This window comes from Platalea leucorodia (genome assembly GCF_965183815.1).
Source record: "Platalea leucorodia genome assembly, chromosome: 1".
NCBI classification, from domain to species: Eukaryota; Metazoa; Chordata; class Aves; order Pelecaniformes; family Threskiornithidae; genus Platalea; species Platalea leucorodia.
Genome location: NC_138823.1, coordinates 108,084,258 through 108,103,224, shown reverse-complemented (window position 1 = coordinate 108,103,224; position 18,967 = coordinate 108,084,258). Strand labels below are relative to the sequence as shown.

At 40.0% G+C, this 18,967-nt stretch overlaps 1 protein-coding gene across 1 annotated transcript in view; it reads left to right on the top strand.

The window, feature by feature from the left end:
- The window catches only part of CNTNAP2 (contactin associated protein 2), a gene marked incomplete at both ends in the record, with an annotated part of 1,183,012 nt that overhangs the window by 1,104,333 nt on the left and 59,712 nt on the right, over positions 1–18,967 (top strand). Inside the window, 3 exons of the mRNA XM_082307127.1 lie at positions 497–742; positions 2,229–2,362; positions 14,902–14,995. Of these exons, the coding sequence (XP_082163253.1) occupies positions 497–742; positions 2,229–2,362; positions 14,902–14,995 (474 nt within the window). The remainder of the gene's footprint in view (positions 1–496; positions 743–2,228; positions 2,363–14,901; positions 14,996–18,967) is intronic.

Genomic DNA, 18,967 nt, shown 5'->3' with positions numbered 1-18,967 from the left:
GCATTGTGTCCAATCCTATTTCAAATCTTTCAGGTGCTGGAATTGCCATCATTCCTTCGTGAGGTCCTTCCAAATCCACTCAGATCTGCTAGTCAGAATTGCGGGTTTTCCGTTTCCTTGACAGTATTTATTTACTGTGCCCCTTAAATCTCTCTTTCTTGTATCTTCTTTTTTTGGAACGTTATCTGCTGCAAGACCTCAATGAGAATAAACCTAAAGCATGGTTCTTCTGGCCTGTAATATTGATATGAGATACAGGCATAGACTTTCTGTCTGTCTTTCCTTTGTTCTGTGAATCCATGTTTTGATTGTCCTTTTCGTTCTCATTGGAAAATAGTGAGACTCTTGACTTAATATTGGCAAAGTGCCTAAATAACGCAGCGGTAGAAACATGTATAGATTAGGACTGGTTAAGTCAGTAGCAATATGTTTCATCCAAAAGGTGTCAGCGAGTTTAATTCCTCTTGTTTCTTTTTTTTTTTCTCTTATGTTCAAGATGTTGGAGCATTTTTTGAAGAGGGAATGTGGCTTCGTTACAACTTCCACTCCCCCGGGACTAGCATGAAGGATTTAGTTAGCCGAACGCTTTTGAGTTCTACAGATCCTGAGACTACAGCGCCCGACCTCAACTTGAATAAAGAAGAGCTCAGCTTCAGCTTCAGTACCACCAAGTCCCCTTGTGTCCTGTTGTACATCAGCTCCTATACCCAGGACTTCATGGCTGTGCTTGTCAAGCCGTCTGGTAAGCAACTGCTCTGGGCTCTCTCCATTGAAGGCACAATTGGTAATAACACCAGGCTGGCATTCAGCTGAAGGTCTGAACTAATGAGAAAGTCTCTTCACCCTTGTCGTGTAAAAGTAAAGTACATGGGATCTGAATCTGTGTTCTGCTGTACTAAATTTTGTACCGATGTAAAACTGTTCAATTCAGTGGGGTTTCACTAGCTAACCCTCCCTCTCAAAACAAAAAAAACCAACCCCCAAAAAAACCTGCTATAAGAGTCAGATCAATGCCATGAACTAGCATTATGGAGGGGATAAGTAGACATCCACATGTAGGCACCTTAATCACTAAAGTCATGGCAATATCACCAGTAGTCAGTGGAAAGTGTAATGTACTGTTATTTTGAAAATCTGACCACCCAATGAGGTGGCCAATATATGGATGTAGCATAGTATATGAGGTCCTAAAGATTTTGGTGATGGGTGAAGGTTGGATGTGGACCATTTTCTGGTACAGTATCAAAACGGAATATATCTCGATTCCAAACAGTGCCTTAGTACCCCATGAAAATCATAATTGGGATGATTTTACTACCAGTCTCTTCTATGGGATAAGTTAATACAAGTATTCCATATGCCACTCAAATTTTTCACTTCATGGGGAAGATAGAAGGTGCATGAGAGAAATCTCACATCAGACATCTAAACTATAGTTATAAAGGTCTAGGGCCGCTCTTTGGGGCCAGAATATTTCAGGTTTTGATCAGTAATGGGGTCTGCTTTCCCTTTTCAAGCATCCTTCCTTTTAATCAAATATTAAAATTTGTTATGAAGAGCAAACACTTCACTTTTGTTTAGAAAAGCAAAATCTGTCTGGCAGTATGTCATGAATATCAATTAACCACTTTTGACTATACTTTTCTAACAATATAACCTGAGGTTTTCATTTCACCATATATTATTAAATTTCCATAAAAGTCCAGACGGTCACCCGTCAACAACAATTAAATGTGAGAACAAGAAAGTCTCTTGTGTAGATTATGTGTCAGTGTTAATTTGTTGTAATTTTGCCTTTATTCAATGCATATCAATGGTTTATTCTTTAGAAAACATCACGCTTTGTATAACTTCAAAGAATTTTGCTACAGCAAGGATAATAATCTCAACAATAAAGTGCTACTTGATGTGCTCAGATTTTTACCAGTTGTCCATATATTGTTCAAGGCATAGCTCCGATTTGTTTGATTTACCATCTGGGGCGTTTACAAGCATTTTGGGTTTGAGATACTGGTCATTGTCACACTTCTGGGTTATAAACTGGAAGCAGTTTTCAGCCTAGTAGCTTTATAATCTCAAACACTAGCCCTTCTCCTACTGCAGAGACCAGCTCTGAGAGCAATTTAAGTGTAAAATGATAGCGGTTGTATGTGAAAATAAAGAGGGGAAAATAGCTGGTGAATAAAGATCAAAATACCTGAGGGTGCTTTTCACCTTTCTTTCACTAGGGAATCTGCAAATTCGGTACAGCCTGGGAGGCACCAAAGAGCCATATAACATTGATGTTGACCACAGAAACATGGCAAACGGACAGCCCCATACTGTTAACGTCACACGGAACGGACGGGACATAGTACTGCAGGTAAGCAGACAGTAAAGGTTGCTTGATTCCATTACTTGTAGCTTGGAGCATTTTATATCTTGATGGTCTCCATCCCTTTCAAGATATCAGTGCCATTTAGGAAATGAAAAGTACAGTAGATGGGGTTCTGCTCGCAGATCGCACTCCTACGCATTAACAAAACCTATTTTCTCCCACTATTGCATCAAGTCACGTTGTTCTGAAATCCTCATTCTAGTGTGATGACAGCTGGGCTTTACAGGTGTCACTGTAGATGCTTGAGGGCATCAGAGACATCTGGGCTGGTAGATAACATGGGACTTAGGATAAACCTGCACTGTTCTGGAGCAGCAGCTGGAAGCCAGGAAGGATACCCTACGGCATCTTAAATGGCAGTAGAGCCTGATGCGCAGACAACTAAATATCATGCCATAAGTCCTGAGTCTGCAAATGAGAATGCCTTTAAATTTAAATTTACCCTGCAGTCCAGTGAAATTGGAATAGGTGTTCTGCGAAGATGAGCAGATGCTTAAGTGTTTGTGTGACAGGAGTCTAAGACAGAGAATATTATTGAAGGCACATAGCTCTGACTTATTTAGTTTTTAGTACAGCACAGGCAGGAACTTCATCTCTCCATATCTCAGTTTACAAACCTTTGAGATAATATAATACTATTTAAATAACTGAGGGGAGCACTGCAAGAAGCAATCAATGTTTCTAGACAGCTTTCTCTCTGTGGTCATTACAGCACTCTCTTTTCATTCCCTGGTTGTCACATCTGCAAACATGGAGATTGCAGCAGGGTATGAGAACAGTTTTGTTGCCAGGAGAGTCAGGTAGATGGGATAGATTAATCTGGATTTGATAGTTCATAAGAAGCAAACCAAAACCAATAACAAATGAAATATAAAAAGGGGAAGTCTTCTTGGGAACCAAGCCAGAAGGTGAAGCATAGTAGCTGTCACAGTATTATCTACCTAAAGATTAAAATAGATCCCTGATAGTTACTGTTTCAAGGCATCAAAAAAAAACCTTTTCAGTGCATTACAATGTCATTTGACCGAGGTTCGTGGTACTTAGAATACTGGATGCATTGAAGCAGAATTGACATAAAATTAGAAAATTTGGAAAATGCAAGAATAGGGAAAGCAGGGACCCATACAAAGAAAATCCAGAAATCCTACCCCTACTGTATCCTGAAACAGAAGATTTTTATCAATTTTGTTTATTCTTGTGGTGGGTTGACTTTGGCTGACTGCCAGGTGCCAGCCAAGCACTCTCGTCCTCAACTGGATGGGGGAGAGAAAAATACAATGAAAGGCTCGTGGGTTGAGATAAGGACAGGGAGATCACTCAGCAATTACCATCATGGGCAAAACAGACTCAACTCGGGAAAATTAATTTGATTTATTACCAATCAGATCAGAGTAGGGTAATGAGAAATAAAACCAAATCTTAAAACACCTTCCCCCTACCCTTCCCTTCTTCTTGGGCTCAACTTCACTCCCAAATTCTCTACCTCCCCCCGTGCGGCACAGAGGGATGGGGAATAGGGGTTGCAGTCAGTTCATCACGCATTGTCTGTGCCGCTCCTTCCTCCTCGCTCTCTTCCCCTGCTCCAACGTGCGGTCCCTCCCACGGGAGACAGTCCTCCACGAATTTCTCCAATGTGCGTCCTTCCCACAGGCTGCAGCTCTTCATGAACTGCTCCAGCGTGGGTCTCTTCCATGGGGTGCAGCCCTTTAGGAACAGACTGCTCCAGCGTGGGTCCCCCACGGGGTCACAAGCCCTGCCAGCAAACCTGCTCCAGCCTGGGCTTCTCTCTTCATGGGACCACAGGTCCTGCCAGGAGCCTGCTCCAGCACAGGCTCTCCATGGGGTCACAGCCTCCTTCGGGCATCCACCTGCTCCGGTGTGGGGTCCTCCACAGGCTGCAGGTGGAGATCTGCTCCACTGTGGATCTCCATGGGCTGCAGGGGGACAGCCTGCCTCACCATGGTCTGCACCAGGGGCTGCAGGGGAATCTCTGCTCTGGTGTTTGGAGCACCTCCTCCCCCTCCTTCTCCACTGACTTCAGTGTCTGCAGGGCTGTTTCTCTCACATATTCTCACTCCTTTCTTCCAGCTGGTGTTGCACAGCAGTTTTTTCCCCTTCCTAAATATGTTATCACAGAGGCGCTACCACCAGCACTGATGGGCTTGGCCTTGGCCAGCAGCAGGTCTGTCTTGGAGCTGGCTGGAACTTGCTGTCAGACATGGGTGAAGCTTCTGGCATCTTCTCACAGAAGCCGCTCCTGCAGCCCCCCTGCTACCAAAACCTTGCCACACAAACCCAATACAATTCTCCATAAGGAAGCTGGTTTTGTTACTTATCTGGTTACATTCTGTAAATGAGAGCACTGATATGAACGGAAATGGATCTGTTAAGTAGATGGTTCACTTGAAAATGAGTCCCATTTTCAAATATAAACTCTTCATGGTGTTTCAAAATACAGAAGATAGGAATACATTTTTTCTCAGTATCCAGGGGACAAATCATAAAATATGAGTCTTCTTTTGCAGATCTGAGCAATGAGCATCTGAGTAGACTTTTATTTCCTGTTAAATCCTTCTCCAAGCTGATGAGCAGCTGGTTTGCTTGCTTTTAAAGAAGACAGCTTGCTTGCCAGGTGCTGTTGCTCACACTTCCACATCTCTACATGGCATAAAAGTGTCACAAGAAGGATTTATTTCTCATCAAAGCTTCAATTCAAGAGCACTCCGTTAGTATTTTTGAGATCTTAACAGCAAGTTCATACTTAGAATACCTGTCTTTCTGACTTACTGTAATAACCCTGTAGTGCCAGGGAGATTTAAAAAATCTGCAGCCAGGCAATAAATTGCTACCATATGAACTATGTGAACCTGAGTTTTATCATGATTCTCAGGAGTTTCACTTATATATAAATACAGTAAAAGACTCATTATTGAACTCTATGAGACCTCACCCGATGCTGGCAGACGGGAGACCACTGATTACTTACCTGAAGTCAGAGTTACTGTCCTATCAGTCAGAATTTGAAGTGAGCTTTGAAATAAACATATCCACAATATTATATATCCGTAAGGTAACAAATAAGCACAAGAACAAATATTTAGTGTGAATTGTTTTCATTAGAATTATATCCCTATTCCTAACATATCCAGACAGTCAAGACTAAAGGTAGTAGCAAAGACTGTGTCAAGAGGTTTTTATATTTCAGTTTTCTACATTCACTGACTGCAGACAAATCAATAATAAGTACTACATTAAATATCAAGCTCCTATTTGTGATGCCAGTGGTTTCTCAAAGATAAGATTAAGGATATACAGTTCATTTAGGAGAAGCAAATGGCATAAATTCAGGGACAAAGATCTGCTTATTTTGTGTTATTTCCGTGAGATGGGCAAAACTACATTTGCTAATAAGAATTCCTATCTCTCGCCTCTAGTAAAATACCAGATACTAGTAACCGTGGCACACCTCCAAGGCTTCATTAGTTCACCTGTGGCAAGAAAAAGCCCAGACTGACAGATGGGGAATGCATTATCCCAGTAAATGACATTTCAAGAGCTGAGCTTTAGGTCATGGAGGGCAAGTTTTACTTTGTTTGACTTCATTAAAAGGTTTCATGCTTCAGCAGGGTATTTTCCATATCATAAAAACCAGATCACTCTTTACCAAGTGTTCATGGATGATTAACGCTATTCACACATCAGTAAAATCTTCTTTTAAGAAAGTCAAGGACAAAAACTCCCTAGCAGAGGCTCTGACCCAAAGCCGGTTGAAGTCAATGAAAGGCCTTCCATTGACTCCAGCAGGCTTTAAATTGTACCTTGAAGAACTGCAACAGTTGCATCCTTAGCGCAAGACTTATACCTCCTGCTTGTGTGCCTGTCCCCAGAGTAAAATAAGGGTGGAATCTGGATCAGATACGTCTCTGTTCTGTTGCACAAAACAATATCGGCATGTTACAAAGAAAAAAAAGAAAAAAAAGCCATATGAGGTGCTTTAATTTTCAATGGAATAAAGCTGATGATAGTCAACAGACTTGGACTGGGCCTCTCAGCTTCTGTACTAAGATAGTCCTGTAGATTTTCAACAGATCTCCAGTTCTTCATACTTGCTTTAAAGCCCTTTCTAGGAATCGGTTATGTCTCACAGCTTCTAAGGCCGCCTTTGTTCCTGAAAAGGATTAGACCTGAGCAACTTCTTCAGGACTCCAGTGTCCCAAACCCATCCATATACTTTCAGGAGGACTATCAGCAGCCAGTGCCCATCTGCTCAGAAGACTGTATGGAAGGATAGCTGACAGTTTTCTCTTTCAGGCTTGAAGAATATGGAGAACTGTGGTAGAGAGGCTGTACACAACAATACCATATATTCACAATGTTAATTGCTGACTCCATTCAAAGCAAACTTAATTATGAGGCTTTATGGAAATCTTGACCTCAACTCAAGTGTTCATAAGATTGAGAATAATCCAGAAAATTTATTTGTACAGATCTCCATTTTCCAGCGTCACCAGGGGCAAGCAGTAGAAATACCCATCTTCTGTGAAAAATAATCAATGAAATATTTGACCCTTACCCAAATGAAACCAAGAAGAAACAGAATTTTTGCAAGTCCTTTCTCCTATTTCCATTTTGAACTCTGCACTACTTGAAAAAAGATAACATTTGCAAACTCCTAGATGCTTAAAAAATGTAAATCATACAAAGTTAATTCAAAACTCATCTGAAGTACAAAATAAAATGGTAAACATAATAGCAACAAAATAAAATGGATGAAGTAGAGCAAAGCAGTCTACATATAATCCCAAGCTTAAAGGCAATGAATATATCAAAGATTTTTATAATTGTAGATTAAATTTTGGTCTCATTAAAGGGAGTGGGAACTTTCTCATAGACTTCAGTGAAGCTATAATTTCACCTCCTATCATTACTGTTGCTGTAGAACATACCTAACTATCGTGTTTCATGTATTTTGAAGCCTCAACAGAATATGATCACTCTGTTTGAGCTCTTGCTTAACAGAGGCCATAAAATTTCACCAAATGATTTTCTGCAGCTAACCCAAAAAGTAATGATAGCAGTATAACACATTTTCTAGAAAGACATTTTGCCTAGCTTTAAAGACTTCAAATGACAGAAAATTTACCATATCCTTTGGCCATGTCTTCCAATGGTTAAGTGCCATTCCTATAAAGAATTTGCACCTAATTTACAGTTTGAATTCTGCAGACTTCAGCATTTAACTTTCAGATCTTTTTGTCTATGCCTGATAGATGAAAGAATTGTTTGCTGTCAGGTGTCATTCCCCTTCACACTTTTTTAGAGATGCTGATTAGAACATCTATTAATCTTGTCTGTAAGAAGCTAAATAAATTGAACTATTTTTGTTTACCGTCAGAAGGCTATCATTTTTGAGCCGTAAAACAATTTTGTAACTCTTCTCTGAAAACTCTCCCATTGAGTCACATCTTGAAAACCTTTACCCTAGGATTAGACATGGTAATGGTAGTTAGGGCATAAAAACGATGTAGACATGCCATCTTTATGTATTTATTTCCTTCATTTTCTGGGCAAACATGCTGCCACAGCATCCTTTGGAGAGTGCTGTAAATTGTCTAGACTCCTGATTCATTTGAAGACTTGTTTAACTAGCATTTCACTGACTGGTAGGGAATGGGGAAGTACTCTTCATGATTTGAAAGAAAACAGCCAGACAATATTTACAAATTCCACAGCAGCTGGCATGAATAAAACATGTTTTAAATATACAGGACTTTAACCACAGGTAAACATAGTTAATATCAGTGCAACTGCAACCCTCTGCTTTTTTTCTAATATCAGGTATATCTATTATATTAACAGTCTATTTAATGAATTCCAAGCAGGTTTTGCTTTAAAGAAAAAAAAAATCATTTGTTCTATTAATAGTAAAGGCATTCCTGCTGAAATGAATTATTAAAATCCCTGGAGATACGTCATTTGCACGATGTATTGCCATTCTGCAATGGCAACATATTACTCAAAATGCTAGTGCAACAGAAGGGCAAACCCAGACCATTTTCTAGAGCAGTACCGTACATTACATCTGCATGTTTAATACATTAGCACTCAGTTTACCCATAGCTACTAAGCTCTTTTTCTCAATCAGAAGTCACAAAATGTTTTTTTCTCAGACTTGAAAATAGAGGTTTTTTTCACAAATAGGTGACAAAGTAGCATAAAAAGCTATCGATATGAGAAATTCTGAAAATAAAACAAAGCTTATATTGAAATACTGTCTCATTCCTATATCCCCAAACTCCATCTGTTTTCCAAAATATAAAGAAATACAGACCCTGATCTTTGCATACTTCAAATTCCCTCCAAGTATAATGATGTTACGGGTGTTGCAGGAGACTAGGTGTTCAATTCTCAAAAGTCTGTAAACAACAGCAAGAAACAGCGAAACGGAATTTAAATCATATCCATCAGAATCAGAAATGAATTAATAATTCACCGATTAATAATTTTCTTACCTATTCTTTTGTGCTCACAGGATGTCCATCAGCTTCTAGCAGTTTTGTTGATTTTATCCTTCATGAATTTACTCCAGTTCTTTATTCTACAGTGTGACTTACAGTCTTTTGGGTAAAGACAGCAGTATAGGTAGGCAGAAAGCTCATAGATGAGCCGTTTCTACTTCCCTTTTGTGCACGCTGGAGTTGGTCAGTGGCATCTGCCAAGATAAGTCAGCACATCCTCATTGAATCCCAGCTAGCTGAAATGTTTTCGTAAACAAGAACTCCTTTCACTCATCAGTAAACAAGAGAGTGGAATATCCTTACCTTGAAGATCAGAACACGGAGTCAGGTCTTTCTCTTACTGGCAGGTATGCAGTGGGGAAAACATCATCCATAGAGCCCCATCTGAGGGTAACATCTCGCCCTGTGGCTGTAAAACCTGAGCCTGCAGCCTTCCCTGTAGCTGCTGCAGAGGGGCAGGGACAGATGCTGAAGTATACGTCTTTACAAAAGTTTTTCCCTCTCTCTGCATCAGCTGAGATAGTTTCAAACCTTGAGGCCTTTTGGAAGAATATTCTTCTTTACTTTCTGTTCTGCAAAACCACTCCATAGGAGAGGAACACCTTTACATATCCATCCTTCTCACATCTTTTCAGCAGAGCCTGTATTGTAGGATTCAGAGGAATTTTTCAGTTGTCCCAAACTTTGGCCATGTCTAGGCCACATATCGTGATGAGACCCAGAAGTGAAATGCTTTCCTCACCCTACAGCCCCATTGCCCTTGGAAATAAAGCTAGGACAGTCAGGGCACAAGGGAGTACGATGCAGTCTGATAGCTCCCCAGTCTGCATATCAGAGCAGAGCAAAAGTTTGCGGAGCATATCAGCAAGCTTATCCACCTCACAACGTGCTGCATACATTGGCTTAGGTTGAGACTGTTTCCTTCTTCTATAATGTATTTCCAGCAATGAATGTGTGTGTTTTCCTTGGCCTGCATGACTGCTGGTTTAGCATCAATTTTTATTGGAATTAAAGAAACAAAGAAAGAACAAAAGAATCGTTAAGTATTTTCAGAGTCTAACATTAAGCCTAAAAAAGTCAAAACTTAACGTGAAATAGGTGCTTTCCATTATATGGCAGCACACATTGGACAAATTAATGTCCTGTGAAAGTCATCTTTAGGTACCTGAGGTAGATCACTTTAATTTTAATAACTTGGCATTATATGACCTGCTATTGCTTCTGTTAACATTTGTTGTAATTCATCTATTAAAGAGAGCAATAAAAAGTCAACAGATATGTGAAATAAGCATCAGAGAATTGTTTCAATTGAAGGCAGCCAGACTAAATAGTGTCCTTTTCCTTATCAGTGCTCCTGTTACACTTTGAGTTATGTACCTACATTTCCATTTACATATTGTCCAAATTTTTTTATTTTTTTACAGTGAGGCAAATTATCCCTGATATTATTTATCAGAGCAAGAGCAGCTTCAGGAAAGTATACGAGCTTATTACACATAAGGGATTCAAGTTTTTAAACAGAAAAAACCCTTTATATTTATTTTATTTTTTTCTGCAATGTATCTATGTTTTTTCTATGTCTATATCTCATGTTGATCACATTTCTAATTTAAATCCCTGCAAAAAAGAGACTTTAGCGTAAAAGACCGCAGTTGACATTTATTAAAAAAACCTGCAAAAGGCTAAATCAGTGCATTAAATCAGCAAAACGGATTTGGAGTGGTTCTTAAAACAGTATTAACTATACCTCTATAGAAATGTCATCTGAAGAGCTCAAAGCACAATGCAACCCTTAAGTTTGCCTTACATCATGCTGGTGAGGTATATGCCTCCTCCTGTGTTCCGGATGAGCAGTGAGGCTGCAGGTCTGTGACAGTCTAAGCCAGTAAAAAATGCTGGGTTTATGGGTCTGCCGTCTTCTCTGGATCCACTATTCATTTACAGCCTCTGGCTTGCCCCTGCTCTGGCTCTGATCTGATCCACAATAACCTGGGTCAAGGACCTAACCTGGCAGAAAAAGATCAGCGAAGCACTAGTGCCACACTAAGGAAGGAGCTGAATTGCAGTAAAATTGGCTTTGGTGATCCGAAGGAATTGTGCAATTGCCTCCTGAATACTGTTCCTTTTCTGTTGCGTTAAAAAGATAAAATGTTTTCAAATATCACAATGTTAAAAATAGTGTTTGTAAGGTTTTTCCTAACCTTTCAGCAGGGGAATGCTCATCTCTGTTTCACCATTAAGAAGTCGGATTTCTTCATAGTCACCTTCCTGCTTCCTCCTAAATTACTACCACGCTTGGGAGGAGCTCCATCTAAACACCTGCACATCGCCTGGTTATTTTCTTGGGCTCTCGTGCCTAGTCTGTTCTAAATTTGTAGGCATTTTTGAGCAGGCACCTTCTTTTTGTTATGCAATATTATAGCACTTAACACAAAAAGCTCTTGTCCAGGACTGAAAAGTTTTTTAATACAAGTGATAAATAATTATAATAATACAGGAGTGAAATATTGCATTGGTCACGATGATAACGCATCCCCTTCTTTATCCTGCTATTACTGAAGTCAATAGCAAAGCTGTATTGGCTTCAGATGGTGCAAGATTAAGCCTTACAGCATTATTATTCCATAGCATTTTGAAAATTTTTTAAAAGACTATCTTCAGCATAAAGAAAAACCTTACCTTTATAGCAGTACACACAGACAGGCTGGATTAACAATGATACAGATGTAGATATATCCACAGGGTGAATATAATGTGTGCGTATGTGTATATACCTTTTTTATATATATATATATATATCTGTTTTTTTTCCCCAAGACTACTAAGGTGATGTAGGCATTATATTTGCCCTTAGATTGATATGTCTGTTAATCTCAGGACTCCTGTCAAGATTAGTTTTATTATCTAAGTGAACAGTAATTTAAAAGAAACAGCATTTTATTGAACTTCTGCTTAAATGCCAGCAACTTCAGATAAAGACAGTCTGCCTGGCATGACGTGACTTGAGAACTGAAACTGCAAGTTCCTCAGAAGCTGCCATCTACTTTCACGTGTGTACTGCTCAAAGCCACGCTGTGTGTTTATATTCAGCTCAAACGAAATTAATGAGTTTTTAGAGAAAAGTAGCTGTAATGAAAAATCTTAAATATAATTTAAAAACTGTAATTTAATACAAATTCATGACATCAACCTCTGTGTATGCAGAGGTTCTATTTAATTTTCATTAAATAATGTAATATCTTTTTTCAAATATCATTTGACGCTAGTAATTCATTTTTTATTATGTGTCTTATATTACCTTGATAGCCTAGTATTTAATACAAAGACTGCAGGCTGCTCAGTTCCAGCTGCTTACACTTCAGCACCCACTGGATGGCAGTCACATACAACTTTGGAGAGAATTCAGCTTGGTCCTTTAACTCACTGACCTAAAAAAGAAATCCTAGGTTAAGTGCCTCTAATAAAAAAGTTTTCTTTTATTAGATAATGCTAGTTTAGAACAAAGACAAGCAATAAAAGCAAGCGGACAGAAATCTCACTGTGCCCTCACTGCTGTCTTGTGGTGCACCATTTCATTTCAGGGGCCAGGATTAGAGAAGGGCATAGCTCAAAGCTGGCCGTGGAAGGCAACACAGGCATCCCCAGGGGGGCAAGAGGTGCCAGAGCTGGCAAAAGAGCGGTAGCCTGCTCTGTCGCTAATCAGAAATGTTTGCCCCTGTTGATGGCAAGGCCAGGAAATCAGTATCAACAGTTTTTGAATGGAAATTTATTTCAACCAGGAGTCAAAACAACCCAGAACTTCAGAGTTGTTAAACCCTTGAAACAATTCATAGCTGAACCCATGTCCTTGACTTCAACGAGATCTGGAAAATATATGTGAGTAGATAGATTCAGTTACCGGTTCAGTGCAAGAGGTCAGTTTAAACGAATGCCCCTAAGCAGTAAACTGGCTGTATCTGTTAGAGCCTGCAATGTAACACAGCATTAGTCTCCTTGTTGCCAGCCCTGGCTCCTACACACGGCAGGATCTTTTGCCTCTGCACCAAGGTGGTGTGCTCTGCCACGCTGAAGTCCTAAGGGGAGACGAGGTCAATGGAAGGATTTATTTGGTTTTTTTAATCTGGCCAAGATCACCGCTAGCTAACCTGTTCCAAGGTGGGGGGAAGAGAGGGCACACCTGCTCGTATCTTCGACTCCTTTTTGGCTGCACCAGAAAGCTGCATGGTTTCACCACCGGCATGCCCTGCACGCCCTGCTGCAGCCTCTCTCTTTGAGCTTTGCCACAGAAGTCCTTCCGGAGGACTCCAGTCTGCAGGTATGCATATGGGTCTGCCTCTGCCTCTCTGCTGTGCTTGTGTAGGGATTTCCCAGAAGAATCAGAAAAAAAGCAGGGAGAGGGAGAGGGCAAGAGCACTAGTTCCCTGTCCTTTGCCCCCCCTGCCACAGCACTGGCACCATCCCCGCTTCCAGAGATGGGCAACCTATGACCACACACCAGTTTGAGGGATTTGGTGAAATACAGTATCATTATTTTGGGATCGTTGTCACAGTGCAATGGTATATTTTTACTTATTTTAAATGTGAGTGCCATTACGCGTTTTTGCCAGGAAAGGCAAAGTCGGAGAATTGTCACTGGCAGAACAGGGTAAGGTTTGCAATGCTCTTTGGTTCCTGAAGGATTTTCCACCATGGCCTCAGAAGAGCTTCTTAGCAAATATAGCATGTTTGCTTACCTGAACTACAAAACCTGAGCTTTGGGTGATGGGGTGATATATTAGATATTCTGGGCCCAAATTACAGAGCACCTTAAAATAGGAATAGCAGCCTGGTATTCTTGCAGGAACCGATATCGCAAAGAAACAAACCATACCTTGACATAGCTAATACACTGATTCTCTATTAATCCATTATGGACAGCCTTGCCACATCCTGAACACTAACAAAGGGCGTTTCACTGCACTACAGCTGGCAGGATTTGATATTCTGTGTTTATGCATGTAAATGCTCACAGTGGTTCATCATTTAAATTGGGTTTCGTTTTCAGGTATGTCCTGCATACACAATTATCATTCTCAGGTGGGGACAGCCTCTACGTTAAGCAGGGATGACTTTCCATTACTTGTTCCTCATAGTTACTCTGGATCGTGGCTACAGCTCTAGGATACCTGCAATACATTGATACATTCATAAATGGATTGATAGATTTATAATAATTATTACAATGTATTAGTATCTTATCAGATTAGTGATGGTCCGATCAAGCCCACTGCTCAAACTCTGTTGAGCTGTATTGAACTATCTTAATAGTGGTATTACTAAGCATAGGCAATTTATTTTATTCCTCTCTCTTCACATTTTTCTGTTAAATAATTAAAAAACAGGAAAAAATATAATGTGATTGTTGTGTCATATCAGGGACAATAGGAGTTTCCTATAGATTAAACTATTTAGCTAAGTTGATTACTCTTGAATTTAATCTTTAGGTTTGACTAGGTGTCATCACAATTAAATTGAACAACACTTTCAACAAGAAAATAATAAACATGAAGTGCAAAAAAGTGTCATTAATTTATGATTTTTCTGAGAGAAAAGGCCCAACACCTGCATTAGTCTCAAATTCTCAGCTATGTAAATCTAGCTTTAGCAGTAACATAGGTCCCAAATGGAAATCTTAAAATAATAAGCTGTTTTGTTGTTGGTGTTGATGCTGTTGTTATTTTTAGCAATTACATTGAAGCACACAAGCAACAGCTGAAGTGATTCTACAGCAACCATGACAAACAAATGTCCAACACAGGTATTTTCCAGGTCTTGGGAACTGTGGAGATGGCAGATATATGAAGGAAGGGTATTAACTGTTATTTTCCCTTTATCAAAATGAAAGCAGAGCATATCAGACAGGGTTGTAAGTGGTGGCATAAACTCTATAAAGTAGACCTGAGTCAGTAGCACTGTAAGAAGGCAGATCAGTTCAAAATACTCATCATTTCTTTTCTCTTTCCCCAGCTTGATCACTATCCTCCAACAAGTTACAGCCTGCCGGCAGCATCTGACATTCAGTTCAATTCTCCAAAGGCACTATTCCTAGGAAAAGTTATAGGTAAGATTTCATTTTATACCTGGTTATTTTATTAGGTATTTTCAGAGAATGGTGAAAACCGTAAGCACACGGGACAATGATGTGTGTCGTGTCTGCAGCAGGACAGTTGCTGCACATGTCATTCTTGGCTAGAAAGTGCTGATATTGGAGTTATACCTAAAGGAATGGTTATGTTCACCTTGTCACACAGGCTGATGTGCACACAAATAAGTGATTGTCTGCCCAATGCATGGAAAAAACCAGATACGGGTAAAGAGACACTTGTAACATCATATCTGTGAAGCTTCCTTCCCCTCTCAGTGTCAGGTGGAGGAAATACGAGGAAATCATTGAGACCACTGCTTCTACAAGAACATATTGAAGTTATTTTAAATAGTATCTTCCACTGGGAAGTTATCGTATGCTCTATATAATGCCTTTATTCATGCAGTCAGCCTTCTTATCGCGGTGCGTCCTCTTGTGGCATAGCTATCGCTCATCACTCTGCCAAAACTGCCACTTTCTCACAGTGAGGCCCACTAGCGAGGTCCTTTGGAAGTCTGTAACACCTACAGCAACACTCATCTATACATTTTCCATCCCTTTTATGGACCTCATCATTATTTCTCAATGCAGCAGCTTCCCGGCCAGCTCCGCAGCTGAACTCGAAAGGCAATACAGATGCATCTTAAAATGCCTCGGCCTCACTTTTAGGCCATCCTACTTTTCATTGCTTAATTTTTCCACTACTGGCATCTTACATGAATTTCCAAGGTTACTCACTTCAGGAATCAGTTATTCCCATGACATTTCCAGCTTTTAAGAAGGGCTTTTTCCCCTTTTCAGAGTAAGGGGGTATTGATATTATTTCCTCCAAGTGCTTTGTACAGGGATGTGGTTGCTTGAACTTCAGTGAAGGGTTTGATCCAGAAAATTGTAAACTTTTCTTTGTTTAGTGGTCTAAGGCAGTAATTTGTGAACCCCATGCACTGATTTTTGAAGTGGAAAAGCAATTGACCACACAGCTAATGTGCCTTTTTGAAGATACACTTTTACATTTGTTTTGTTTTTAAAATGTAATGTGTTGAACTTCTGTGAAGTAGGAAATGAAAAGCCTTGAAAATGGTTGGTTAGCAAGAGTGACGCACTATTTTCTGGTACTCTTGAAGTCAGTGCTGTAGATAGTACAGAAGACGATGCGGTCTGATTTTGGCGAGTCTCTGGAAACTGGGTGCGTTCTCACCTCACCGCAGTGAATTAGGGTGGTTGGAGTAGAGCTGACTCTCCATCTCGGCGATGCTGCCAGCCTCTGTATTCATTAATTAAAGGGAGGAGATGAAGGACTTCAGGCGGAGTATTCAGCAGCTGGAATACCTCTGCAGGCAAGGAATGGGGCTTGAGTCTTTCCTGCCAGGTAACTGTGAGCAAAAATATCAGCTGTAATCTGCTGAAGCGTGTTGCAGTGTCCATCTCCCATCATGGATTCATTGCCAGCAAGGTTCTGTGTCTTTTGAGATGGCAGCTCTCTGTAATGCTACATTTGTCTAAGAAACTACCACGGTATGGCAGTACTGCCTCCACAGCTCAGTCTTCTAAATAAGCTTACCTTTTTTGAATGATTGCTTGGATCCAGCTAAAACCAGCGCTTTCCTGGCCATTCTAATTAGGCAAAGCTTTGGAGGAGGTTGAGCAAGGTGTGTGAGAGAGAGAACATGGAGATAGGCATAAAACAGAGAAAATACTGCAGTGTAAGAGAGAAATGAAAGAGTGAAGGGAAAGAAAAGGATAATTTCTAAAACACAGAGGAAAACAATGCACTGTACACTGTGGTGTGAAAAGAAAAAATAGAAGAAATGCAAAATGAAAGAGAAAGCAAGAAATACTGTTTACACTACACTCATTTAAAATACCCTGAGTGCAGACAGAGCTCTGCAAGGGAACCACTTCTTATTCTTTTGAATTGCTGAGCTGGCAGGTGTACTCGGAACGCAGTCATGTAACTACAGAGATGAAACCATGACACAGATAGGAGGTTTAGTCTTTGCGCTGGTTCTTTCTGAGCTGAATTTTTAAACACAGCCATAGCACTACAGAATCGAAGTCCACCCAGCTGTCTCCCACATAACCCCATGCCCAAGCGCTGGTTTCTTTGCCGTGTTTAAGTACTCCCATTCTGAAATGATCTTTAGGCATTCATGAAGAGCGGAGGGGCTGCAAGAATTGGGCAGCTCAGATGGTCCATGAGCCGACCTTTCATGTCTAGGTTACTTGTTTCAATATTGGCAGTGACTGAAAGCCATAACCATCTCAGAGGTCCAAATAAAAATGACTTTACAATCTAGTTCTGTTCCCACAGATCTAAACCCACAGCACCTCACATTTGCCTCATTTCCAAAAAGTCATGTAGGTGGCTGAAAATAGTTTTAAGTATCCTCTGACTGTTTCAGTTGGATCCTACCAAATGTGAAATGAAGCTTGGTAACAGAACAGTGTCTGTATTCTGCCTGTTAATATCAAGAGCTTGATCATAGGATTCACTGGACTTTTTCAGAATAAAGACCTATAGGAAGAAAAAAATAGCAGAGGTCAGTGAATATAGTTTGATTTTTGTTTTAAAAGAAAAAAAGTAAGAGAAGTTTTAAATATCTGGGAACTTACTATTTCTATTGCTCTCACTCTTTATAAATAGGGTAAACTGACAAGGGCGATTAAAAGCAAGTTCCAAATCTAGAATTTCAAATACTAAACATAGTCCTGATAACATCTGTCCCATAAGTACATATGGTAGAGTTGAAGATTGTCATCAGGAAGCATAAAGCAATCAGCAATCATTGATGTCCACCTTTGACTCCTCTGCTAACTTGAAGTTTGGGAAGAGGCAAAAGTCTTGGGATACCCTGAAGGAGTGATTTGTGGATAGCTTATACTTATGTTTTCCTGTGCTACATGGTGATTTTAAGCCACAGACAACTGCTTCACTGTTTCTGAAGATGCTATTTGTCATCCATTCTTACACTGCATCATGCATTTGTTATATGTTGTACATCCTATTATCCCTGCGATTGATGACTTCATTTTTTAACAGCATAGGATTATACTAGCATGGTTGACAATATGATTCTTTTGCTTCCTCTTCTCTGCTTCCGTTACTGTCTTTGCAAAATAGGATATTTTATTAAGCAAAAGAGCCAATCAGTACTAAAGAAACAACAACAACAACAAAACTTACATTCTTTCTGCCAAAGAAAAATTGAACTTATCTGCAGAAAGACAGATTTCCTGATGTAAATTTGTTGTGCGACTGTCCGTGTCTATCGATCAGCTTTACGGTGCAACTCTCAGAGTAATGCTGAATGAGGGAAGAGCACAGTTAACATGGTTACAGAAGTGCAGCAGTCTGAAGGGCAAAGTAGATGCAGAATCCAGTATCTTTAAACCTTCTAATTGTCACATGGTACTGGCTAGGCATATTTCAGCAGACCAGAGGGATTAGTACCAACAGAAGATCTGGATACATATATCAAGTTACAATTTGTACCCACCTGCAATTACATTCTCTAAATGGGCAATATGGGAATAGCCTCCTATTGCACTGCTAGTCTGTCATCAGTTGCATTCAGTTTCTCTTGTTCCCATACTATGCAATTCTTACTTGTCATAAAAAATGAATGCAAGGTCCTAGTTCTAAAGACAGATGGGGTTTTTGAAGAGCACTCTGGAACAGTCTTACCAAGAAACTGATCTTCCGCCTGTCTTATTTCCATTTTTATTAGGGTTATTTTCACAGGAGCAGCCGCTACTGCCACAGCTGTGCTTGCTGCGATAGCTCATCTGCTGCCAGTCAGAAATTATCACTTCTACAACACCTACCACAACGCAACACCACTCTCTGCTCTAGGTGTTACAACAATATGGCTGATGATAAATAAAATGGTGGCAAAATGGCTCTGGCCTTGCAACTGTTCATAATATTTTCTTTAAAGCAGAAGAGTC